Here is a 25302-nt window from a genome sequence, read left to right as displayed (position 1 = left end):
TTTTGAGTGCCCGCCGTCCAGTAATTGAAATTCAAAGTCCAGTTGCCTGAATCACAAAATTTCCATTTCCATTTTTATTTTTAGGATTTTGTGCACTTCTGGTCATGTTTTCCAAACACATCTGCTCCTCGTAAGTTTCCAAAACCAAAGGGGCCATCCCCAGACTGCAACACAAATTCCAATTTTCCTCCCAGGTCACCTGGTTAAGAATTTTGTAAATAGTTGATTAAATCTTGAATCTTGTCAAGATTAGATTAGGTCAAAATTTATTGCATTAGACATATATAGTACATCTCCAATTTGCCTTTACAACAGGTCATTATGATAATAATAATTAGATTTAATCAATCAACTAATAAAACATCAAGTAATTCTCACGGGCCTGTTTCCAAACAAATATTGCCTGCCACAACGTTGTGTCCAAAATCCATACGAAAGTTGATCTTAAAATTGAAAATTCGATTCAAACCAATTTTTCATTAATTGGAAACACAGGTGTAACCTTTGACATTTTGATTCGCGTCAAATAGAGTTTTCTGTTTTTTTATTTCAATATTTAAAACTGGAATTGAATTCATTTAATCATACATTAATCCTGCAGCTCGGTGGGCAGCTTGGTTCCAGACAGGGAGGCTATTGTTAAAATGAATGAAATTTTACGGAAGAAAATAATTTTTTTAATGACCTCGCATATGTAGGGAAAGGTTTTGTTGCACCCTACGTGTTGCAATCCTTTGCGTTCGATTTTAGTGGTGTTGAATTTGAAGGCCAAACACCGGTCGGTTGTTTGATTTGCGGCCGTCAAATTCGTCCAAAAAGAATCGTCGCCGACTTCTCGAAAGAGCAGTGGTGACAACAGGGTGTCGTTCAAAGCGCACCAGCTGTAGACGTTCAGGGTGTCGCAAAAATCGCCCTCATTCGAGCCGCTAGTCCAGTAGGTAAGGCCAAAGCTTTGTACAGCTAAATTTGGGTTCAATATATTATCAACACGTTTAGAAAAAATCGTCTGTGGGTACAATTGTACAAATCCAGCAGACATGCAAATTCATCTGTCGATCCGATGGAAACAAGACTCAAATTTTTAGCCTTGCAATTCAAGGACGCTGACGAAACCGTCGCCTGCGATTGGAAAATATTATATCAAAATCACAATTCTGTGGTTCCATGAAAACTAATAAATTATTTTTTACTGCTTGCGATCCTACAAAATATGAACGGCCACAGGAAGCAAAAGTAGCTCCAGTCAGCGCAGAGGCTGCAATTTGGCGTTGATTTTTCAAATTATATTTGATATTTTACAAACTAAAACAAATATGGTGGCATGGAAATAATTTTTTCGGTGCAATCTACTTTGCAAATCTGAATTGTGGATTTATATGTCTTGTAGTTTTCTCAAAGCTCCTGACCAACTTCAATAATTATAAGGGATCCAACAATTTATTTATTTAATAATAATATTAAATTGGTACCGTTCCTGGAATTGGAAATCATTTGAGAAAAGTGGGCACTATTGAGAGCATTGTGAAGCAAAATAACAGGCAATTAGAGTTGAAGAAAACAATAACCAAATGTACTATTTTGGCACGATCTTCAACCCTATTTCACGAACAAGAAAGAGCAACCATCGTTGAGTTTTAAGAAATAACCATTTTTTCACTTAATATCTTTTACTAGTTCGCAATTTATGAAAAAATTCTGCAATTTTGTATATTTTACACTTACGTTTCGGTGTTGTGGCGTTTACCTAATCAAGGAGAGTGATAAAGCATTTTTATAATAAAATAAATGATTTGACTTACAATTTGCTGGAGCAAATTGAAAGTCTGGCAGTTGGATTTAACGCACGGCTGGGCGAAAATTAGTTTAAAAAAAATATGAACTTTTTTAATGTTTTTTTTTTTATACAGGTGTGGTGGTAGTTGTAGTGGTTGTAGTAGTAGTTATTGTAGTTATAGTAGGTGCACTGGTTGTTACTTCAGCCCAAAAACTACTGCTGGTTTCAGTAGATTTCGGTACAGAGGCAGTGCTAATTTCAACAAAAATAGTTGTTGTTATTGTAGGGATGACATGTGGCACAAGAACAGAAGTCTTGATGATTTGGGGCGGCTGGGTTGTCAGGAAAGTTTCCTCCGTTGGCAATTCGGTGGTCATTTCAGAAATTCCCTGCTCCGTTTGTTCTTCCTTAATCGTGATGGCCTTAAAATTTTTATGCAAATGTTTTGAGAATCAAATAAAAGTGAAATGGGAATATAATACTGGAGACATTGCTTTCAAAAGACTTGTGGTTTTAGTTGAACTAGTTGAAGTCAAATTCTTAGTCCCTTTGAAGCACGAGAATTCTCCGCAGCATTTGATTATCGTATTTCTTTTTTGTTTTTTAAAAGCTTGTCTTTTGCTGCTTTTACCTGCACCTGCTCAAGTTGGATTATTTTAATTGCTTCCAAGCAATGAAATTCATGTTGTTATTACCAAAAGTTTTTGAAGCATCTTTTTGCCGTGCTCCCTCCAGAAAGTGTAGCTTTATTTTAAAATATAGTTTTAACTTCATTTCCCCTTGAAAATACAGCGAAATACTGTTTCGATATTTTAAATTGTTATTTTTTTGTAACAAGCAGACAAAATGTGAAAGTGGAATAACATTGGGAAAGAATTAGTAGTAGCCAGCTCTAGAAAAAAAGCGTTACTATAGCGCATAGGCCCAATTTGAAAATAAAAGCGATTCAAAATTAAACCTACTGGGGAATCTGGCATATTTAATGAAAGCATAATTTTTATGTGTCTATTCTTCTCACCAAAATCACGAACGAAAGTAAAAGAACAGTTATAGCAACCGCTCTGCTCATTATTAATGAATGATCGACTAACTAATGTTGATACACGACTCTGTTTGAGTGTTTAGCTGCAGGCCGCACTTCCTTTGAAAAATTTCAATTCCATATAAAATGACGTCAAAATTACGCTAACGAGTCGCATGAATTTCCTAACCTCAACTGAAAAATACAGGATGCAGTGTTTTAACTGATTTTGCAATTTATCACTGTTACTCGTTTTTGGCTTTGCTGTTAGGAAATTTGCTAACCAAAATATATTTGTAAATATTCATTGAAACTTTCTTACAAGTTTTCCGCATCCAAAATGAGACTTTAAGATATCATATTTTGTAAACTTGTTTAGATTATTATTCTTATTATTATTTTTTTTTAGATCCACTTCCCCTTCTTAGTTAGCAGTGATGATATCAATAGAATCGTTTAGAAATCACATTTTTCAATCTTGATACATTTAGACTAGAGGTATCTATTAAAGATAACACAAGTTTCTATATTATGTAAAATGTTCTATAATTTTATTGCAGCTTCAAAGTCAAATCTCGTCACTATACATTTAGCTTTTCCTGAGCTGATTGTGTGATTTTTTGGTTTTCATTTCATCATTCTTTCTTTTATTTATTTATAGTAGCACAAAAACTTATTTAAACACTATTATTGGTATAATAATAATGGCGTCAGTCTTGACGAATGAAATAAAAGCCACAGCTTGAGTTTGTCTTGGGGATAAAAACAATCTCATATGGTCACTTTGGCTCAAAATTTTCAAAAAAAAAACAAAAAAAAAATTAAATTCCGCAGTCAGGTGAAAATCACTTTTTGGTAACACGTCACTGTTTTTTTCTTGTTGTTTCTCGCAGTTTCATTTATCACAGAACGAGTCGGGCGGCCACAATTGCGGCCAACGGCCACACGCCAAGTGCCAGGGTAGAGGCCGAGGCGGCCACGGCTGCCGGGCCGTGAGCCACCTCGGCCGCTGTCAAAACGGAGAGACTGAGCTCGCTGAGCAGCCTGGGGCTGTCCTGCTGCACCAATGCGGCCAGTTTGTGCGCTTCGGCCACGCAGGCGGCCAGCTGCAGGGCCGAGGGGTGGGAGAACACTGGCCGCACCTGCACAAAGAGATCGGCCTCGACGGTGAGGTGGCCGAGCAGTCGGCACTCAGCCGTCTGCACGTGCCGCTCCAAGGCGGCAAGCACGGCGGCCACTGAGACGGCCGACGGCCGTCGCACGGCCAGAACAGCGCGGTCGGCCTGTTTCTGGCTGAAGAGCACTCGCAAGGCGCCCCCGCACGCTGGGCAACAGGCCCCTGGTGGAGTGGCCGCCGCGCAGCCCGCGGCCGCCAGCGGCCGGCACTGCACGGTGGCTCCGCACTGGGGGGCGGCCGCGGGAAGGGCCAGGCCAACGGCCAAACAGGGACCTTCGTAGTCGACGGCCACTCGGGAGGCCAGAGCTGCACATTCGGAAAGGTGACTTTGGCCGTCGGCACCACACACGACGCCAACCCATTTACAGTTGGCCTGTAAAAATAGAATAAACTTTAAAATTTAATGCGATTTATTTTTAAATTTTATATTTTTAATATTATTTCACCTTCTAAATTTTAAACAAATATTTTCAGTTGTTAATACAATTAATAGACATTTATTTACTCAAAGATATATTGGAGTTTTATTTAATATTTAATAATTTTGCATTAATTACTGAATCAGTGCGAGCGAATGGGAAAAAGTATTTAATTTAATTTTTAATTATTTTTAATTTAATTGAAAATATAGGCAGATATTTTTACCCTTTAAATGCAGAAACATTTTCAAATAGGCAGATCGGCTAGAAATGGTCAAAATCGATTTTCCCCAACATTAAGGCTCTTAACAAATTTAATCTTATTAAATAAAAGTCTTCTTGTTACGGATAATCAATTTCTAACAATTAAAATTCAATAATTTTTATCCTTACCAAACACTTGCCCTTGTAAGCTAGTCTCTTGTTATACTGCACCAAGTAGCAGAGGTTGGGGTGCTCTTGGTTGTCGGCGTCGCACACAGGGTCAAACGTCGCCTCTGAGCACGGTCTGCTGGTGTCAACTGCAAGACAAATTTGTTGGTTTCAACATTTTTATTTATGTTTATAAATTATAAAATAATATCTCCATTTATTTTAATGTTTTTTTTATGTATAGTATGTTGAAATGCATTTTCATGCCGAATGATTTACGCATTTTTTACAAATTTCTTTTGCAATTAAATTTTTACCATAAAAATGGGGAAAATTAAACTTAAACCTATTTTATAACTAAAATTTTCAACAAATTTAAAGATTTCTTTCAATAATTCTTCTCAATGGGCTTGGAATTTTCAACAAAATAGTTTTTAAGAATGTTTTTATACTAATATTTTGTTTGAAAAACAATTTTATTACAAGTCCAAAAACTCACCGCACTCAAACTGGGGACAAGTCTTGTGGAAATGTGAAAGGCACACTTGGCGCAAAGGGACGCACCGGCCAACGCTGCAGGGGTTCGGGTCGCAGGGGTCGCGGCTCGAGCAGGGGCCCATGTCAAAGTCCGAGTCTTTCAAACCGGCGCATCTGTTCATGCAATTCCATTTTATTGCATTTGCTTATAATGTTACTAAATAATTTATGAAACTTTTGTTTACTTTGCAAGGCACGCAGATGGGTAGGTGTTTCCGTTTCGGCCGCACACGGGCATGTGGTGCGCGGGGCAGTTGCAGGGTAAACTGGAGTAGGGTTGATGAGGCGTCGAAAGTGGCTCGCAGTGTCTTTTGCTGCACGTTATCTCGCCCGCGTAGCAACTGCACAGGTTGCAGTCCATGAAAAATGTGTCGCCGTGCTCTGTAAAGTAATGTTATGAACATAAAAATTAAATGTATTCAATAAGTGATTAAAAATTAATTTATTGAAAAATCAATGAATGATTGAAAGAAAATCAGTTGCTGAAATAAATACACGATAAAACGTGATTTCACAAAAATATTTTTTAAATGCCTTAATTACTTTTAATGATTTTATTTTGGTCAGGCTAAGACAAAGTGTCTTATCGGCCGGTGCCCTTTTTTGAACTTGCGGAAGGAAAGCTCCAATTTTATTTATTATTTGGGTATTTTTATTATTATTATTATTTTATCTTTCAATCAAATCATAATTACTCAATAATACATATAGTTCATTATTTAATTTAAAAAACAACTTTGAAGTTGTAGATCAGGGCAATGTATTTAAATTTTAACTTCAAAATGCTTCAAAATAACAATTAAAACAACAGACTATAACAAACATATTTTAATATAGTTTAAAATTAATTTTTTAAAACCTTGTCATGACAGTGTAATTACGTTTCAATAATCGAATACGTCTATAAAAAGTCGTTGATTTTGGAAATTTATTTTTAGGGTCAAATAGAGTTTCTTCAAAACTCATTAATTTCTTAAGATCATAAAGATGTATTAATTTTATAAACCAGAGTTAACTGTCGAAGTTGAAAAATTTAGATGCAAAAAAATATAAAGGAAATAGATTTGCTTACCAATTTTGAATGATCCCAGCATGCAAGCGTCAAGCGAGTAACAGGGCAGCTGGACGCAACTTTCTGCAGTGCCCTTTGCCGAGCACTGGCAAATTTTGATGCAACTCTTGCTGCCCCGAGACACTGGGAACCTCATGTAGGAGCCACGAGGCACCACGTACTGCGACACATCCCCCAAACGACAACCTGAAATAAATAATATTAAATTTTCATAAGTAACAATTGGCAAAAAAAAATTGTTTTTATTAATTGAAAAAAGAATACATTCTTAAAAAATGAAAGCCTAGCAAATTTCAATCGTTAGAAAAGTTTAAAGGCGAAATTTAATTTAAAAAGGTATGACGTCGCGTTTTTATATGTTTGTAAATGTTTTTTTAAATTAAAAAATAAAACAAATTAATTTTTTCTGTTTACCTTTGATGCAAGAATATTGAGGACAGGCTTTTCCGGCGGGACAATTGCGGTTGACGACGCAGACTTCGGACTCGTTGCAGGGGTCACCGCGACAGGGTGCCGTGACCTGCAGGTCGAGGGCTGCGACGGCCCATTCGGCGCTTGGCTGCAAAAAGTTGCGCAGGGAAATACAAGAGGCGCCTTCGGGCGACAATCGGCCGCACATGGTCGCCACGCTCGCCCCTGCCGGCAGCCGCTCTTGGTCCACGCACTCGCTCAACAACTCCACACAATCCTGAAATTAAAGCGTATTTTTTTAAATTGCAGAACTTAAATTCATACTATTCATAATCAACACAAAACAAAGGCACAGTCTTAAATGCATTGTTTGAATAATTTCAATTTTTTGGAGTTGAATTTAATTACAGATTGGGATTAATCTTAAAGTTTATTTAGCATTATCTTATAAAATTGCAATAGTTTCTATTTTTTTAATATTTAATTAATTTTCCTAATTTCCTTATTTTAGCTCATCATCACCACTATAGTATTTTTCTCTCTTATTTACAAAAGCGCTGTTGAAAAAAAAACTGATTTTTATTCCAAACTAGCCTCTAATTAATATTTTTATCCGTCATTTTAATTTTTCTTATTTTTTCCCCATTTATCTCTATAAAATTGTTTTTATTCAATTGTCGAGTAAAATTTTGACTTGATAGGAAAATTTAGCAGTACTGACGTGGAAGCAAATGTTGGATGTGTGTTCCTGGGGGTGGCAGGGGCGCGTCTGCAGGGCGCACGCGACCGCCTTCCACGCGTCGGGGTTGCAGTGCGACGTGTTGCGGACCGGCAGGGAAAAGCCGCCCGGCATCTGAATGAAGCCCTGCTGCTGCCAGAGGGTCACGTCGAAACGCGCCGCCTCGTCCGCCTGCGCGTTGCAGCTGCGGAACAACTGCGTCGGACGGTGGTTCAGATTCGTGCAGTAGTTCAATCCGTCGCACCCCAACTCGCACGGCTCTTCAACTGGGCGATAATAGAGAATTACATAAAATAAATTTTAAGTATACAATTAAAATGAAATAAAAGAAAACATTTAGTCCAAATTTGTTGAAAATAACATTTTGGCTTGAAGGCAATATTATTTAAAATCTATTTTATTATTTCTGGAAGTTAAAACTCGAGGCGGATTTCATGAAAAAGTAAATTTGAAGTACTAAATAAAAATAAAAAATTCATATAAACTTTGGCTCACCGTCAGTGATGCACCTGACGAGTTTCTCCTCGTGCGGTTGTGAGAGGCAGTCGCGGTCGAAGACGTCGTTGCGCGACCACTCGTTCTGGAAGGTCTTGACGCAGTGGAGGCGGCACGCGGGGCTGCGCGCCTTGGAGCAGCAATGCAGCTTGGCGCTGTCGATGCCCGTCCGGTCGATGCGCGACGCCTCGCCTGAGTTGCCGGACGACGGACGCCCGGACGCCGAGTTGCCGCTCTGCATCAGACACGTCCACACCTTGTCCTGATCAACCGAAGGCAAAATAAGAGGAAAAATCGTTTACAAAAGGGAATCACAGCACCGAGTCAAATTGCATGGGGGCGCCGCAGCCTCCGTCCTGCAGCGCGTCCACGATTTCGTGTTGCGTCGTTTTCGTCCGCAACGCGCGTCGACACGTTTCGCTGCACTGCAAGTTTTGACTCCTCTCGCAACAGTGCAAATCTGTACAAAAAAATTTGAAAATTTAATTTAATTTTAAATTAATAATTATTTTAATACAATTTAAATGAAAAAACTAAATAGTTTATTAAAGGGCAGAATAATTAAATAAATTTCACTTATTATAATTTTGCTTAAAAGTTAAATTAAAAATATGTTTAAAAATAAAGTTTTGTCCAGAAATAATGGAGAGAGAATTTTCCATTTTTCTTTCAATATTAGAAATAAATAATTTTACATAATATGAACAGAAAATTTTATTTAAGCACCAATTATTTTTAATTGTTAGAAACAATTAATTTTTTTCATAAGTATTTTCAAATCAATTTTTGACTTTTTATTTTTATTTACATTTTTCAGTGTTGTGCGCCGGCATTAGTTTGGTGTGATTTCTGACGCATTGGCGGACCCGCGGGCTGCGTTCGCCGCACGTTTCCAAAACGGCCTCCAGTGCAGCCCTGCTAGGCGTGCGTTCCGTCCGGAAAACGGCCGAGCACGCCGAGCGACACTCGGGCGAATGGGCCGGAGCGCAACACTCGTCGCCGACCTGAAAACTTAAAATTTATGGAAAATTCATCGAATGAAATAAAAACTATTCACCTCCTGACGAGAGAGGCAGCTGAAGAAGTCGATCTCGTCGCTCTGCCGACAGTTGAGCGTCAGGTCGGAGCGCGACGACGCTTTGACGCACGAGGTCTGGCAACGCGCCGAAAGAGCCAATGGACAGCACAAGCGGCCTGACCAACTCCCGCCGCGCTTAATGTCTGCAAAATTTCATACCAAATTAGTTCCATTTTTTCGGTACATATTAACAATAATGATATTCTTGTTTTTTTTCAAATTTTTTAAAGTAAATTTAATAAATGTGTAACAATTATTATTTAAAAGAAATTATTAATTACTATTCTTGACTATTCTATCACCGATATGTTCATTTGAATTTAGATTGCTTATTCCAGTCGGAAAACATGAGAGAAAAATACAAAATGTATAATAAGAACGACAAAGAAGTCTCTAAAATGCAAAGACCTGAAGCACTGATTGTGACATGAGCCGCAAACTCGGCAGGCTGTTGATTATTGATGGCTAAATACGCGATATTTTGCGTTTCACTTGATTTTAATTAAAACGAAAAACCTAGGATATTTCAAATATACTGATTTGAAGAAAATTTGGCCGGTTGAAAATTAAATTTGATTATAAATTCAAATTTTTACTTAAATACTACCAGGTTATAACCGTACGAGTGTATCCCCGTGCTGGTTGCTGAAGTAAATGTAGACTCTTCGGAGCTACATATACTAAAATTGGAACGATACAGAGAAGATTAGCATGGCCCCTGCGCAAGGATGACACGCAAAATCGTGAAGCGTTCCACATTTTTTTAAATTCTGAGATGGCAGTACTGAAAACTTAAAATTTTTGAAACCCCTGACCTGACAATTATGCAAGAAAATAGAGCTACGATTTTATTTAATATATTTTTCCATTTTAGTTTGTCAATAAAATTTTCAATTCTTATATTATGCAAATTAAAAAAGAAATCACTGGTGATTTCACAATATTTTAATGGAATTTCAAAAAAAAAAAAATGTGGAACGCTTCACGATTTTGCGTGTCATCCTTGCGCAGGGGCCATGCTAATCTTCTCTGTATCGTTCCAATTTTAGTATATGTAGCTCCGAAGAGACTACATTGATGATGCCAACCAGTTTGGGGGTACATTCGTACCTTCAAAACCTGGTCGTATTTAGTTCTAAATTTTAGTATGACTATATTTAATTTTTTATTAATTTACTACATATAAATGTATTATATTCGTGGCAAACGTAGTTTTTTGCTTTTATTAAAATAAAGTTTTGTCCACAAAATTTGAAAACCGAATTAATTTCTGTCGACAAAGTGAGCCTTCTCACTCACTTTGCTTGCCGACGCGTACTCAGCGCCTCTGACGGCGGAACCTTCGCACTGCCATTCGAACCGACCGGTGTCGCCACGAGCGGCCGATCGACGAAGCCACCACGACCGCGCGGGAAGTCTATCCATCAGGTTTGTTTCTATTTTCATTGTCAAAGAATAATAATAATTACCGCGACGAATTGGTCTTTTTTCCGGCCGACTGAAGGCTCTTTTCTTTCGGCAGCTATGCCGAGCGAAGAGATCAAAGCCGAGGGACAACAAAGGCGGGCAACCGGTTGGGCGCGTGCCATCGCCCAGAGAGACTTTTTTAAATTTAGAAAGAAACACGGACCACGGACGCGCAGACAAACGAGACAACTTCTACCCATTCATCAAAAGTGGAAAATAAAAAATGAAAATTTTTCGAGGAGCATTTTTTTAATTGTGGATAAGTTAATTTTAGAAATAATATGAATCCGGATATTTTTAAATCATAAAAATTCCTCCATTTTAGTATTTTATTTGTTTGTACCGTTTTTCACGAAATTAAAAAAAAAAAATACTTTGACTGAAGTTTCCTGGATTTTCAATGAGGCGTGCATCCATCAGTTTGTTATTCCGGTTGGACGGTTTTATAATTTTGGTGAGGAGGCGCGAGAGAGCTGGGGTCGTTTTCTTTTTCTTATTCGAAAAGAAACGCGCGCGTTTGATGTGGCCGCTAAAGAACCCTTTCTCTCTGGGCTGTGTTGCGCTTCTGTTGGCGATCGAGATCAAAGGCAACGCGCGCCGCCGAATAAACAAATAATCAGGCAGCACCGAATTAATCTCTCGCTGCTGCTCTGCGGAAGGAGAAATTTGGCAGATCGCTAAAGCCGAGATAGCCAGGTGCGAACGCGTAAACGCCTTTTCCCTTTCATCTCCTCGACTCTCGTCGCGCGACTTATCTGCGGCTCATTTGCTGCAGTGCAAATCCTCGAGAGTCTGCTCAAGAGCAAACACCAAATCGACTTTCGAAATTGGATTTTTGCATGACTCAAGGGGAGGAGAAATTTTTAAGAGAAACCAGGATTACATCACTCGGGCCTCAGATTTAAGATTTAAATTCAAAAGTTAATTAATGTGCCAAATTTTGTTCTTTCAATAGTTAATATTTTATTTAAGAATGGTGGGGCCTAAAAATCTCATGATTATTTTTTAAATGCCAGCGTATGTAAAAAAAATTTAGTGGTATTAAATTATTGTTGGGAAAGAGTTGGATTTAATGGCTTAATTTGAAAGAATCGGCTTCGAAACATTCTTTAAGCGAAATGTGATTTTTTTGGAAGATGAAATTATAAAAATCAGAAATATTCTGAGAAGAAGAGACATTTTCATTGAATGGATAATTAACGCCAACGATAAAAAATATGTGGTATTTAATATTTAGCTGCTTAAATTTAATTTTTTTTTACTTTTATACCTTTTAATTGAAAAAGTAAATAATCATATTGATTATTATGTTATGCTATTTTTTTCTTTTGCAGAGAAGAAAATACAAAGGAACTGTTTTGCCAAAGAGAAAATAATTAACTTTTGTGTCTCATGCAGATTTTTCTCAGCAGGACGCCAGTTACTTTTTATTTCATTTTTCAATGATGCTGGAATTTTGCTGACTAATAAAACAAACGCGAGCTTGTCCGAGAGAGAATCTCCCGCTGCGAGTTGAGATTCGCGAATTTCATCTCATCACATGCAAGCCAAAGTTGAAAATTTGTGGGATTTTTCTTACCTCTGATTGTCTCGTTCATGCACTCCCAGAACGGCACCTGTGATTATAGGAGTGCAAAATTAAATCTTGTATTTATAATAATTATATTTTTTTCTGAACAGATATTATTGGACAAAGGAGCGGAAAGCGCGCGGGGCATTATTATTGTCTGCCGAAGAATATAGAAAGAAATGGGAGAGTTGAAGATGAAAAGGAAAAAATAAGGGAACATAACAATGAAATAAAGACCCCGGCAGCGCCAGTTCGGATTCCCTTTTGTCAACAAAGCACAGATTTTACCTGTCCCACGAGACGCCAAACTCGCGCGGAAAATGCGCCGCACTTTATTTTTACTGCCGAGGAATTGAAAAAAAAAAATAGAAAACATTCTAGTTATAAGATTTAAATGGTTTTATTTCCGTCAATAAAATTTTATTCAACAAAGGAAGCTATGGTTTTTTAATAGCCAAAATTTTTAGATGATAATTTTATCAAGCTTTAATTTGTCTTAAATATAGATTTTCTTAAATTTTATTCAAACAAAAAACTAAAACTCTCTGACCGAAATGAATTATTGAAAATGCATGAAATTAATTTCATATCAAATCCCAATTAAGGAAGTTGGCAACATAAAATAATATCCCTTTCGGAAAATTCTTTACAGAGTTTTTGTTAAATGATTTGTAAAATAAAAAATAATGAAATGCAAAGAAATTTCTTCATATCAGTTGAATCATATTATATTTTTTTCCGTCCATCAATGCGAATTGTTTTGAACGTGTTCATTATGCATATTAATGTATGGATTAAATAATAATAAGCTAATTTCCTGTCTATTCTTCGCGGAGTTGCGTGCGAGAAAAAGCGCTCTTGCGCCGTCAAATTCGCCACCGCGCGCGCTGCGCAAAAAAGGAAAAGGAAGCTTTTAATTTCGCTATAGGGGCGTCTTTATTTGCTAATCCCGTCCACAATACACGTCCCTTTTACGACAAAAGACGCTGCAGCTGCGAAATCTTGACTAGCAGCATCAAAGATCGGAGAGAGAGAGGAAAAAACCTGAGCTCTTTGTTTTCTCACCATTTGGTCTGGACAGAATTTCTGCACCTCATCGACGCGCAAATGCAACTCGGCTGGATCGGCCGCAACGCTCACCAACGACATCTGGAAAAAAAACATTTTTTTTTTGTTAATATTCAATCAATCGTTGTGTTTTTAGACCGTTTTGACAATTTTATTATTTTGTTATTTATGGCTCCAATATATTTAATATCATGCAAAAATTAGTATACTTATTTTCGTAATCTTTCTTAATTTATAGATTATAAAAAAATATAGTTTTTGAGAGTTATTTTTCCAATTATGTCCAGATTTTTGGAAAAAAATTCACCTTTAATGTGATTTTCCAATGTATAATATGTTTTTTCTTTGCGTTATTTTTTTTGTACTTTTATACAAAATCAGCAAGGAACAGCCAGTTTTTTATATAATTATTTAATTCATTAAAATTCTCTGAAATTTTCTCTTTTTTTTCATAAAAATTTTCAGAAGTAAGGGATATTTTCATAAAAATAAAAATTATTTGGAAGAGTACCTAGATTTTTATTCTTTCAGCAAATGCAAAATAAGAATATGTATTTTGAAATAATTGACATTCGCGGCACACGGTGGCAATATTTTGAATTGGTATGCGCGAGAGCGCAAGCAGGTGCGTTTCTTTGCTCATTTCGCGCGTCTCACGGCATTAAAACGCACAAAAATCCACGCCCTAAGAAAAGTTCCTGCTGGAATTCGGCCAAAATTCGCGCTAACAGAAAATTCCAGGCAGCTTCTATCAAAAGGTTATAAAGTTTCACTTTTTTCTTGGCAATGACTTGATTTTATTTTTAATTAGAGTCTATTAAAATAAACATGCTCTCCTGCTTCATTTACCTAATTTTATGTAATAAACTCGCTCTATTAAAATAATTGCAAGGTAAATAGCACCTTGCTAAGATAAGAACAAGTTTTTTCTCTTTATCTTTACGAAAACAAGTTTTTGTGATAACAATGCTTTAGCATAATTATGCAAGAGAATTTTAATTTAAAACGAAACTTTCGTTTTAAATTTATTACAAAAATTCATTGGAAATTGATGGCATTAAACTGAGATATTCTTAATTAGTTAAAATAATTTTGAAAAGAGATAATTGAATTAATTTAATTTTTTCCCAATTTTAAATTGGACAAATAAACAATAACATATGATAATTTTGATTAAATAAATTTTTCAAATAAATTCTCAACATTCTGTTTGTCTCTTTAGTTCCTGAAATGATAGATGCTTGGTGATATATTAATAAACACAATTTGCAACTAGAAGAAAATAGAATTACAGTTAATTTATTTAATTATTGAGAATTCTAAACTTTTTCATGATTGTAGTGTAGAATTTGGCAAACGTAAACAAATAATAATCAATCAATATAATTTTATAGTATATTTTTTAATCTACATATTTATAATCAGTTTCAATCCTCTTGAAATCAGCGAGTTCAATGGAATGAATTTAAATTTCGCTAACAATGAATATCCGTTCATATCCGATTATAAAACATTTGAAAATTTTCGATTGTAACGCATTTGCCTAAATCTTATAGGCGTGGCTCTCTCATCTCTTCAAAAGCAAATAGATCCTAATTGAAAAGCTCGCGTTCAAATCCGCTTATGTATTTTTTGGAGCGCAGCAGAGATGCTTTTAGATTCGGAGAGATTTTCCTCTCGCCCTCTCATTGGGAATTAGTCTCTTGAGAGCGACCACGCGTTGGGCGTGGATTCAAGGGTTTGAAAATAGAGAGCCGCAAAAAGTGCATAAATTTAGAACCGCGAGGCGCGCGTTTGAAAAATGCTGCCGCACTTTCGAGTCACGTCCGCGCATATAATAAAAAAGAATAAATACAAGAGCGTGAATTTCGCGCGCGCCAATCAAGCTCGGAGACGCGACCAACGCTGGCGACTTTTCAAAAATTTGTACAGGAAACGTGCATGTCCATCGGACTATCAGGTTTCCCACGCTTTGTTACAAGCTTGGGATCCGGCGTGTTTTCAAATTGCTTTAAAAGGAAAAAAGCGGGGTAAAATTTGATGTCGTGTTAATTCATTTTTTACTAATTTTGCGCTGTTTATTTCAGTCATCATAATTTCAAATATTGTCTTTTATATTCTGAATAAAAAGCAGTTTTGGTCACAGTCTCAAAGCTATTCCCTTTTATCATCAAATGAAAAATAAAAAACTATAAAAATAAATCTGAATACACATCATTATTATTTTATTCCTCTTGATAAATAAGAAAAAGAAAAAATTGAAATTTGAAGAAGAAAGGGTTTACATCCCCTATGTCTGCTAATCGCCCGATAATCAAAAGAGACTCGCCGACAAAAAGGCAAACTACAAAGAAGCCACATTTTGTTATTTAATTGAATTCTTAATTCTTGAATTAAGTCATCATGTGACAGGTGAGTTTATAAAAATAAAAATTGAACCACGCTTGCTGCGTTTTTTGCTGATTATTGATTTTTTCAACAGACGTGCAAAGAATTATCACATAGTTCATTCCTAATTATTTTTATTATTCCCTTATTCCTTTAACTTTATTTTCTCTACCGGAAATTTTTGATATTATGATTTAAATTTTACACTTACCCCACAAGATTTACATATGAATAGTCAGTCATCTCCTTAACTCATCAAGCACTTTTTAAATTGTATATCGAAATAATTGATCATCAATAACGATTTTTTATTAGATTTGAACCTAAAAATTGTTTTTGATCAATAGAAAAATTAAATGATCAATGGAAATTGATTAATTTCCGCAAACTCAAATAAGGGCAGGCCGGTAACACTTTTGTCTTGACCTGACCAAAAATAAAAAATTGAACTATTGAGTGCTGAAATTAAAATTAATTCTTGGATGTAGTAAATAAGTATTCATAGCATCCATTTTGATAATTTACTAAATCTAATTTGATTAAATTTGATAAACAATTTTTTTTTCTTCATAAATTTCTGAAACCGCGCGTTTGGCCAAATTTTGTTCTGAAAATAGATAATATTGAGACAAACAGACAAATTGCCCCTTTTGTTTTGTTTTGTTGTTGTTGAATTCATAAATCAAAATTAAGACTGTCAGTCACGATTTTGTGGCGTTTTCATCCGCGACACACGACGCGGGCCAGCGAGTGAATAAATAACGAACGGAAGTGGCTCCTCGTCGCTCTCTGCAGCGCGCTCGCTTAGTCAATCGAAAATAAACCCTTGACGCTCATTATTTATTATGCGACTCTCGACTGTCGAGTGAGAGAACGAACGAACGAACGACTTCGTCTTGTGAGCTTTGAAAAGGAAGGGGGCCACGGGGATTATTCGATATTCGAACCCCGACCGGCACAAAGATCAAGGACGGAAAAACTCACGCAATGAGAATAATCGGCCGCCTTGTTTTAATTCTCGCCGGCGACAGAAAAAAAATTAAATGAATGAGAAAGATAAATTCAATTCCACGAATCCGCACCGCCCACTCTCTCGATATTCAATTTTTTCATCTCCATTTTTGAGAGCAGCGCATCTCGACAGTTGCGCGTCTCTCGTTTTTTATGCTTTTTGTTGTGGCTGGAGGCTCTTGCAAGCGTGGAATATGAGTCTGCGAACACAGAAAAAAAAACTCCAGTCTCGTTGAGATAAATAATAGGCGCGCGGGGAAACATGTGCGCGTCACACCTCGCGGACAAAAACACCCTCGCTTGGATTGAAACATCAACCGCGTGGCCGAAAGGAGCAAAGCGGCTTGCAAGGGAAGTTAGCGTTTCGCCATTTGCTCCAGACCAAGTGGAACGAATTGGAAAATAAATGTTCTAAATTAATTGATTCTTGCATTTTTAAAAGCAATTCAAAATATATGAAGTGATACTTGGAAACGTTTTGCTACTTGAATTCAATTTTAAATTACATGAAATTAAATTTTGCATGCGGTAAGAATTTTTATTTTAACGATTTACACAGATCTCCCTATATTTGTTGTAATGACGATTAATTTATAATATTAACCATATTTTCTTATAATTTGCTCTTTTTACAACGCCTCTCGTTATTTTATATTGAATAAACAATCAATTACATTTAAAGTTGCACGTCTGATGCATTCAGACCAGAAACGCCAAACTTGAAGACAGTTTTAAGGAATACCGAAAAAATAATGAAAATATTTACTCTCAATGGCTTCTTGAATTTGTTACTTTGTTACAAAAACAACTTCCATTTACAACTAAATTTGACAAAATAAGTAGGTTCAGGTTCCCCAATTTTGAACCCAATTAATATTCTATGGAAACTAATACTGTAAAATTTGATTTAAAAAAAAATTTATTACTTTAATTTCCTCTATAAAAGTTTGCTTTATATGTCGGAAAGTCAAAACTTTTGAAAATTTTAATCAAAATTAAACGTTCAAATAATCTATAGAGTTGATTGTAAATCAATTATGTACCAAAATTTCTCAATCGTCATATACAAAAAAATGCAAAGTCAAGTTAAAAAAAAGGAATATTTTTTTCTAGTCTATTCTCCTTCACTTTCAGATTTTATGTTTGAAAAGTATGAAGGAAATAACGAAACCCAAAAAATTAAGAGAATTGAGAGATATTTTGAATATAATTGTCCTAATTCACCATTCGCGTTATTTATATAAAAAATATTGAATTCAAGTAGCTCTAAATCTAAACCTAATTGACTATTCTTTGTTAGTGTATTCTTTCCTATTTGTCTCTCGCCCAAATCAATGGGAGTGAGTTTGGGTCAAGAAAAGGTCTTCACTACAGCTCGGGTCGGTCGGGATGATGTGCGCGGCGGGGAGGAGAACAAACAACATGCACGCATATTATAAAATATGAATGGTCGATCCATCACCGAGAAGTTGGTATGGCCACATCTATCTCAACTTGCGATCGCGTGACAAAAAGAATATCTAACCTGGCCTCTGTGGCTTATTATTTATTTGTCTCGTCTCTCCCTCACCCGCCTGGCCACCCCGAGTTGGGAAAAGACACGAGAAAAACATTTAAAAAATAGAAAAGTATAAAAAAAAGAAGAGTCATTTGGAGACGTGATGGATGAGGCGCGTCCCCTTTTCTTCCGCGTACGTTTTCTCAACTAATTAACCCCAGCAAGCGCCAAAAATTCCGAGGCAGAGCTTTTAAGAGCAAATAATTTCTTGACTTGCGCTCACTGAAGAGTGAATCCGCGCGCGCTGCACAAACAGAGCTGCCTTTTGATGCGACTCGGATAAAACACAAGTGAAAAAATCAGTAAGTTTAAAACGCGAGAGACGTTTCTCTCATTTTTTCATTTTCGTGACGCGCTCGACCAGTGGAGACAAAGGAATAAAACGCTCGTGACCGGTTTCGGTGACCTGCCGGGTCAGCAGCGTTTACTTTTTTGTTTCCACTTGTGGGAGACAAAAAGAAGTGTATTAATGGACTCTATTTAAAAATGTCTTTTTAAGAATACTTTTTGGTTCAAATTTGCAATAAACAAGATGATAAACCACCAAAAAGTGTGGATATTTTGTTGGGCTCTAATTTTATGCAAGATTGTTCCAGAATAATACACTTGTGCGATTTTTTTTACAAAAATTTAGAGAGTTATTGCCAATTTTCGTAGCTTGATTTTAGCAATTTAATGAATTTAACTTAAAATAATTCAAAAGAAGATTGAAATAAATTTTAATTTTTAATTTTAATAAAGAAGTTTTGTTGAATATTGTTGAATTTCCAAAAATTAAAAATAGCGTCAAATTTTGGTCCTCAAGAGCGTAAAAACTTTTAAATCGCCTAGATATAAATTAAAAAAGTTACGCAAATGTGAAATTCTAATGAAATTCGCTATGATTTAAGTGAATTTAAAAAAAGTCATACGGACTATTTTCTATTTTTATTTCTATTTTCTGAGATTTGAGTTGTCATAGGATTGGTGTTGTGAGCGAGTGTGAAAAATCGAGACCACCCTGGCGGTTGTGCCGCTGCGCTGGACCCGGAGGAAAGAAAACGGTCTCTCGGTTGAATTCTTGACTCGCGGCCAGATTTGCATCTCGACGGGACAAAAAAGAAAAACCCCACCTAATTTATTTGCTTTTCTAATTATGTCCCACAAACATGAAACACAAAACGACACGCGCGGTTAGGTTTGAATATATATATTTGATATCCGCCAGCTCTTATTTTCAAAAGCAGCAATAAAGTTTTATTTTTAAACCACACATTTTGAGGACCTCTGTGAAGGTATTGAATTTCTCTTAAGACATTAAGCGTGGGAAAGTTTAATTTATATTTTATGACAAGTCACAACTAAATTGGAGGGGATTAAATGTTTTCAGAGGTTATGAGATGTTGAAAATTATATAATATGGAAAAAAATAGGATCCAAGGAAAAATTAGTATTTTTTTATATTGTTATTTGAACTGACATTTAAGAATGATGTTGGGAAATTATTAATTTTCAAGTATTATAATTACTGCAGTGCGTAAATAATAAAATAATTTTTACTAGCAAAAATAATATTTTTTCCAATTATTTTCATTTGACATCTATGGACAAAATTTTAAAGTAAATATAATATTGTTAGACTATAATAATTTTTATATTTTTATAAATTTTTACTGGTGATTTTAAGTGATTCAAAAATTAGAAACTGATTATTGAAATTAGAATTAAAAGTTGAAGCTCCACTTTCTTATCTCTCCCGCAACCTATATTTGCTTGCACCAGAAAAATAATTAAAAACACCTGCCCTGAGTAACAAAAGGAAAATGAACTTTGAGCTACATAAATGTCAGCCGGCGTTTTGTGACAAGGCCATGAAACTAATAAATCTCTCTTTGCTCGTCCCACCACACTTTGGTGTCAATTAACTTCATACCTTCACCGAAAAGAAAAATTCTTTGGTTTCCTCTGTCACAACCTGTTGCACAATTTATATACTCAACTCCCGTTTTCATATTTCAAAATAATGTTTTCTTCATATTCGTTTCCGCGGCACCTCAAGTGACGCTGCAACTTATTATTATGAAAAGTCGCTAAATCACCGGCAAATTTCGAATTGATTATCACAAGATTTTTTACACTCAAGAAAATCTCCCCGAGTTAATAATAACAGCACAAGAAAGTTAAGCCGCGTGGCGTTGGTTTTCGCACCACAATCTCTGCATTGAGATCGCGAACGGCGTGGCAATGGAAACCGACGGACAAGACATGAGCATGGAACTGGTTTAATAAAATTAAATGCCGTTTAATTAACATATATGCTGCTTAAAAAGCGGATCAGCAGCGCGAAACACAAAACGAGATCAGGAAAAAAAAAGTAAAAAAGCCATAATTAAGAAAGAAAAGTTTTGTATGTGGATTAAATACAAAATAAAAATAAATTAAAAGTTATAAAGAAATTGCTGGAATTTGATTTGAATCTTTTGAAAATTTTTATCGGCCTAAGGAGAAAGAATTAAATTTTTACTGAGTTATTTTTACCAGAACCTTTAAATTTAAATATAGAATTGGATAAATTCATTGACTGATTTTGAGTTTTTTTTTAAATAAGAAAGAAAAATGTAAAAAATGTCCCTTGTAAACTATACGCTTACTTTTCAAAGGAATGGTTTACGATGGTGAAAAAATTCTCCGATTGTTTTATTTTCACGCCTTATAGCCTTATAGTTAAGTTTTTTTGTTTATAAAATTTCTCCCAAAGATTTATTTTTATAGAGAGAATTATTAAATATCTCCCTACAAAGAGATATGAGGGGGGAGACTTAAAAAACGATATGCATGAATTTTCAGGTTTGAACATGACGACCCCCAAGGTGAAGCAACCCTTCTGCTCCACAGGTGGGGTCGAAGGTCTCTAGAATGAGATGAAAAATGCTACCTGATTTCAAATTCCGATTTTGAAGTCACTCGCGAGCTTTTATTGATTCTTTATTCAAATTGAAGATCATTTTTTCCAGGATATTGTTTTTAAAATTCAATGGAAAGAACTTTAAAGAAAAAGGGATTTGCAACGAAAATATATATAATTTTTAATTGGCGTGCAAATGTCAAAAGTAATTTATTTCCCATGTGTTAATGCGATTAATTCAAACTGCTGCACTTTCACAAGCACCATGGCCGGAGTGGATATTTTTTTACGACCGTCCTTTGATGGTTAATAAGATAAACACATGACAAGTATTTTTTTTTGCGCTGGCGATGACCCGCCTGCTCTGCAGGCTTATCTGCCTCCCTTAATGAACCATTTTCTCTCTCAAAAAAGTTGCTGCTACTCGTGCATGATTTTTTCCAGCAAGCTTTGAAGTTGCTGCTGCGCGATAGAAATTAAGCTCCGAGATATAATTAATTAAAACTTGCTTCGTCCGAAGTCGTGATTAAAATTATCTTTGTTGCGTCAGCGGAGGAAAAATAAAATAAAATTTTGAATTCAGCACACGGCCGCGCGATGTTTGTACGGGGGCGGCCGACGAGAAGAGAAAGAATAATTTAAAAAAGAAAAATTGTCGCGTTTGGTCCGACACAATAACTCAGTCGTTTGATAAAATCTCTCCGGACACTTTTATTATATTTCTCTCTCGAAACGACGAGCAGGGGCTGAGAGTAGAAAGAAATTTATTAACTGAAACTCAAGACTCTCTGTGAGAAGAAAACATATCAGCTGCTGCGTGACCGAGAAGGTCGTAAATTCGCCGCGAACGAAAACAAAATTCCAAAATCGTTCCCAAAGGAACGAACATAAAATCCAATCGTTTAAAAAACAAATTTTAAATAAAATAAAAGACTATAATTACCTTTTCGCAAGCAGAGCGACACGATCCGGTCGCTCGGGCGCAACAAGCCGACTCTGCAAATTCAAATTTGAAAAATTTTCGTACAAAATTTCTGGTTTGTAAATGCTGACCCTGGGCTGAAGTGGTGGAGAAGAGCAACAGGAAGATCCACAGAGACCACATTTTAATTTGTATTTTTTTTGTCACTTTGTTAAGTTCAGCTCATGTTTTTGAATGAAGCAAAACAAACGTGTGTTATATCGGGAGAGCCGCGCGCACGTCCCTTCTCGCGAGCGCACGACCGAAGACTGAACCAAAGAGAGAAACGAAAGAAAGAAAAAGATCCGTCCGACCGTCGCCGCGCTGGTCGGGCTCCAAGTCACGTGGCCCAAGAAGAAGGCGTCGGGCGGGAGCCGCGGATTAAGCAAGTGAATAATAAATTGGTTGACCGAGCGAGGCAGACGACACAAGAAATGAGAGCCGAGATGGATGACCTCACCACCGACCCGTGATCAAAACTTTAACTCCAAACTATTCCCTTCAGAAAATTATTTAGTCCAATTCAAATTTTAGTTCATTTCACGAGAATTAAAAATGAAAAAGTGAAATTAAAAAATTAAATGAAAATCATGCTTAGCTTTTTTTTTTAGTTTTTTTTATAAATTTATTTCACGTTTTCAAGTTCTCTGGAAAATTATAATTTAAAGTAATATAATTTGGTGCTTTCTTTCAGTAATTTCGTTATTATTCAATTTTTCATTTGTGTTTTAAATTGTTACCACTGAAATCCAATTTGGGTGAAAAATTAACAAAAACAGCCCAAATTTGATCTCTGTTCATTTTTATAATATTTTTCCTAATTTTTAATTGAAAACTACTTTTGATCAGATTTTCTGTGAATTGAATTGTCACCGCGAAATTCAATTAAAACCTTCTTCCTCCGTCACAATTATCTGGGGTGTCAAATTTCTCTCTCCACTCCAAATTTTCCCATTGAAGCAAAATCTCCAGAGAGGAAATCGTGAATGAAAAGAATTACTTTGTGAAGAGTGTCACATTTACGCTCCCCTCTAGGTAGGGTTCCCGTCATTGTGCACATCACTCAGGGTCACCCTGGCAATAACAGTTTAATGCATAATCGCATTAAAAGCCGCTTTCAGAAGGGATAATCTCCTCTTTTTGGGTCAAAAATAAGTTTCTCACTGAGTCGTAAAAGCGACCAAAAGAGCAGCGCTGCAGCCACACACTTGATGGCTTTTCGTGTGGTTCCTTTGCAGCTTCGAAAACACATGGCCTGCCATAAGATGAGTTGCTTCTTCTGGCCGGCGGGGTCGAATTTCCTAGCTGGCTCTTCTCATGTACGCGATTATTGACACGAGACAGCCGTCAGTGCGGCGCGCAGGATAAATTACAGAAGCGAAAGAAAACGCATGGGGGTGCAAGTCGGGGGCGAACCGAAAAATTCCGCTGCACGCTCCATTTGCGGCCAAAATGACGAGAAATATTTAAGTATAAATACTCCACTGGAAAAATGATTGTAGTTTTCTAGAGAAACTTCCTCCAGTCGTTGCATTGAAAAATTAATTTTTTTTCTCCAGAAAAAAGCTTTTATATCTGAAGCAAGGCACATTTGTATTCAGATATTACGCCCATGTTATTTCTTGGCAAAATTAATAAACTCTCATACTGTTGTGGACCAACTATATAAAATAAATTAAACCGGATTAATCTTTAGTTTGAAGAAGTTGACACTCGAGGAGATGACCATGGAAATGAAGAAAAAAAACGGGCTTTTCCTAAAAGCCCGATTTCTTCATTTTGTAATCTTCACGTTAAAAAATGATGTTTTTTTCACCATGAACAGACCATGAAGTGTTGACATTGAACTCAAAGAATGTTCATAAAGAGAGTTAGATTTTTTTTACAATAATATCTATTCTAACATTAAGTTTGCGATTTGATTGTTTAGATCGATTGAAATGTGATAAAAGCCCTGACGTATAAAATTAGGTTTTCTTTTTTTTATCCCCACCATTTTTTTGGGATGAAATTAATATTTTATATTCTCTATAATTGTAAGCATCTTAATAGTATTTTAATGAAATTATATTATCGGCAACGAAACATTTTTTGGCATTTAAAAATTCAGACAAGGCCCGCCCTAACTTTCTTGCCGTCTTCACTCTTTTTGAATTAACAAAATAATTGCTCTGCACTCTTCGAATTAAAATAAGACTTTTTCCTCCTCTCCCCGCTCCTTTAAAACTGAAAGAAACTTACCAGAATTTGGTTTTTGACGGCTTTGAGTTTAAAATTAGATTCATCAATTTTGTAATTTTTGTTGAACCGCCAAGTGTTCCAGCGGAAATTTTTAATTGACACTTAAATAATTTTATATTCACTTTTTTTCAAATTAATTACAGGGAAAATGAAATTGAAAAAGGCAGACATTGAAAATTCACATTAATATTCTTTAACGGATATAAAACAAAACTGAAATTTTTACTTTCATTTGCTCCGACAAATTGACTCCCGCGATTAGCTTGGAAAATCACTTTAGAATTTTGAAAATTTGTTTGGAACTAATAAAACCCTAGGAAATATAAATTTTTTTGAATAAATCTTGATCAATATTGGAAAAAAAATTATCCTTAAAAAAAACTAAAAAAAATATACAAGCTACTTTGAATAGAATAATTTCAGGAATTAAAAATCTCACAAATTAGGGGCTACGCATTTTATTTCCACATTTGAAATTTGGTATCAAAATTAAAACGCTGTCTCTGTTATACAAAAATAAAATACTTAGAGCTTAGAGCACCGTTCACATAGCACTGCGCAGCAATACTACATTTTAATCCTAGATTATTTGTGGCACACATTTTTCCTATGATTAAAATACTTTTGCTAATCAAGAAGCGTACTTTTTTCACCTACCACAGAATAACACTAAATTTTCTGAAAATGAAATCAGAATTTGACCAAAAATCAAAGAAAACACAAAAATTGGTTTTTCACACTTCCGATTCTGAGCTGCCGGGACGCAAATTTCTTTGTGGCACATTTGGATGATTCAACAAGCGATGTTCTTCCATTTCGTTGGTTTCCGCGATGCTGGGTGAATCTGAGACGCGCGGCTGTCGCTGCAACACGTGCAGCGTTTGCGGTCCTGGTGCCTGCTCGTCCGACATTGACCTCATCATGACCTCGGACGGCACCTCAGACGACCTTTGCCGCGCTATGGACAGACGCCGATTCGTCCTGGTGAAAATCGCCTGCATGCCAGGCAAGTCTTCGGGATAAACTCCTTGCAATTCTGGAAAAACAAATATTAAGATT

At 36.0% G+C, this 25302-nt stretch overlaps 2 protein-coding genes, 3 long non-coding RNA genes and 2 other non-coding genes across 9 annotated transcripts in view; 2 read left to right on the top strand and 5 right to left on the bottom strand.

Moving 5' to 3' along the window:
- Nucleotides 1–25302, top strand: part of LOC132194972 (uncharacterized) — a 92784-nt gene that overhangs the window by 36446 nt on the left and 31036 nt on the right. The window lies entirely within an intron of this gene.
- Nucleotides 503–823, bottom strand: LOC132194945 (uncharacterized). The gene is made up of 3 exons (XR_009441590.1): nt 686–823; nt 589–633; nt 503–536 (listed from the first exon to the last, which is right to left on the bottom strand). It is a non-coding gene; the product is annotated as an uncharacterized LOC132194945 (long non-coding RNA).
- Nucleotides 1049–1847, bottom strand: LOC132194944 (uncharacterized). The gene is made up of 4 exons (XR_009441589.1): nt 1800–1847; nt 1723–1744; nt 1191–1255; nt 1049–1119 (listed from the first exon to the last, which is right to left on the bottom strand). It is a non-coding gene; the product is annotated as an uncharacterized LOC132194944 (long non-coding RNA).
- On the bottom strand, nt 3617–22259 carry LOC132194850 (reversion-inducing cysteine-rich protein with Kazal motifs). Its single transcript, XM_059616407.1, has 15 exons — nt 22095–22259; nt 21985–22037; nt 13198–13281; nt 12142–12178; nt 9075–9238; nt 8826–9021; nt 8338–8477; nt 8018–8279; nt 7505–7788; nt 6787–7060; nt 6373–6558; nt 5486–5681; nt 5263–5414; nt 4785–4912; nt 3617–4345 (listed from the first exon to the last, which is right to left on the bottom strand). The coding sequence occupies exons 1-15, from the start codon at nt 22144–22146 to the stop codon at nt 3698–3700; spliced, it is 2856 nt and encodes a 951-aa protein (XP_059472390.1). The 5' UTR covers nt 22147–22259; the 3' UTR covers nt 3617–3697.
- Nucleotides 9752–9858, top strand: LOC132195052 (U6 spliceosomal RNA). The gene has a single exon (XR_009441609.1). It is a non-coding gene; the product is annotated as a U6 spliceosomal RNA (small nuclear RNA).
- On the bottom strand, nt 10062–10168 carry LOC132195051 (U6 spliceosomal RNA). The gene has a single exon (XR_009441608.1). It is a non-coding gene; the product is annotated as a U6 spliceosomal RNA (small nuclear RNA).
- Nucleotides 24692–25302, bottom strand: part of LOC132194966 (sodium/hydrogen exchanger 2-like) — a 36488-nt gene continuing 35877 nt past the window's right edge. For all 3 annotated transcript variants that reach the window (XM_059616599.1, XM_059616601.1, XM_059616600.1), the window contains one exon: nt 24692–25279. In XM_059616599.1, coding sequence (XP_059472582.1) covers nt 24978–25279 — 302 coding nt within the window. In that variant the 3' untranslated portion in view covers nt 24692–24977. The remainder of the gene's footprint in view (nt 25280–25302) is intronic.

This window comes from Neocloeon triangulifer, unplaced genomic scaffold (assembly GCF_031216515.1).
Source record: "Neocloeon triangulifer isolate White Clay Creek 2 clone unplaced genomic scaffold, ASM3121651v1 ptg000008l, whole genome shotgun sequence".
Classification (NCBI taxonomy): Eukaryota; Metazoa; Arthropoda; class Insecta; order Ephemeroptera; family Baetidae; genus Neocloeon; species Neocloeon triangulifer.
This window is presented reverse-complemented; position numbering and strand designations above follow the sequence as displayed.

What these genes read in the sequence shown, in the direction of transcription:
- LOC132194850 (XM_059616407.1), bottom strand. Translation starts at nt 22,146, where the DNA reads ATGTGGTCTCTGTGGATCTTCCTGTTGCTCTTCTCCACCACTTCAGCC. An exon ending in TCAATATTCTTGCATCAAAG is followed by an intron (nt 6,559 to 6,786) that starts GTAAACAGAAAA and finishes TATTTATTTCAG; the next exon opens with GTTGTCGTTTGGGGGATGTG. An exon ending in CCATCTGCGTGCCTTGCAAA is followed by an intron (nt 5,415 to 5,485) that starts GTAAACAAAAGT and finishes TTGCATGAACAG; the next exon opens with ATGCGCCGGTTTGAAAGACT.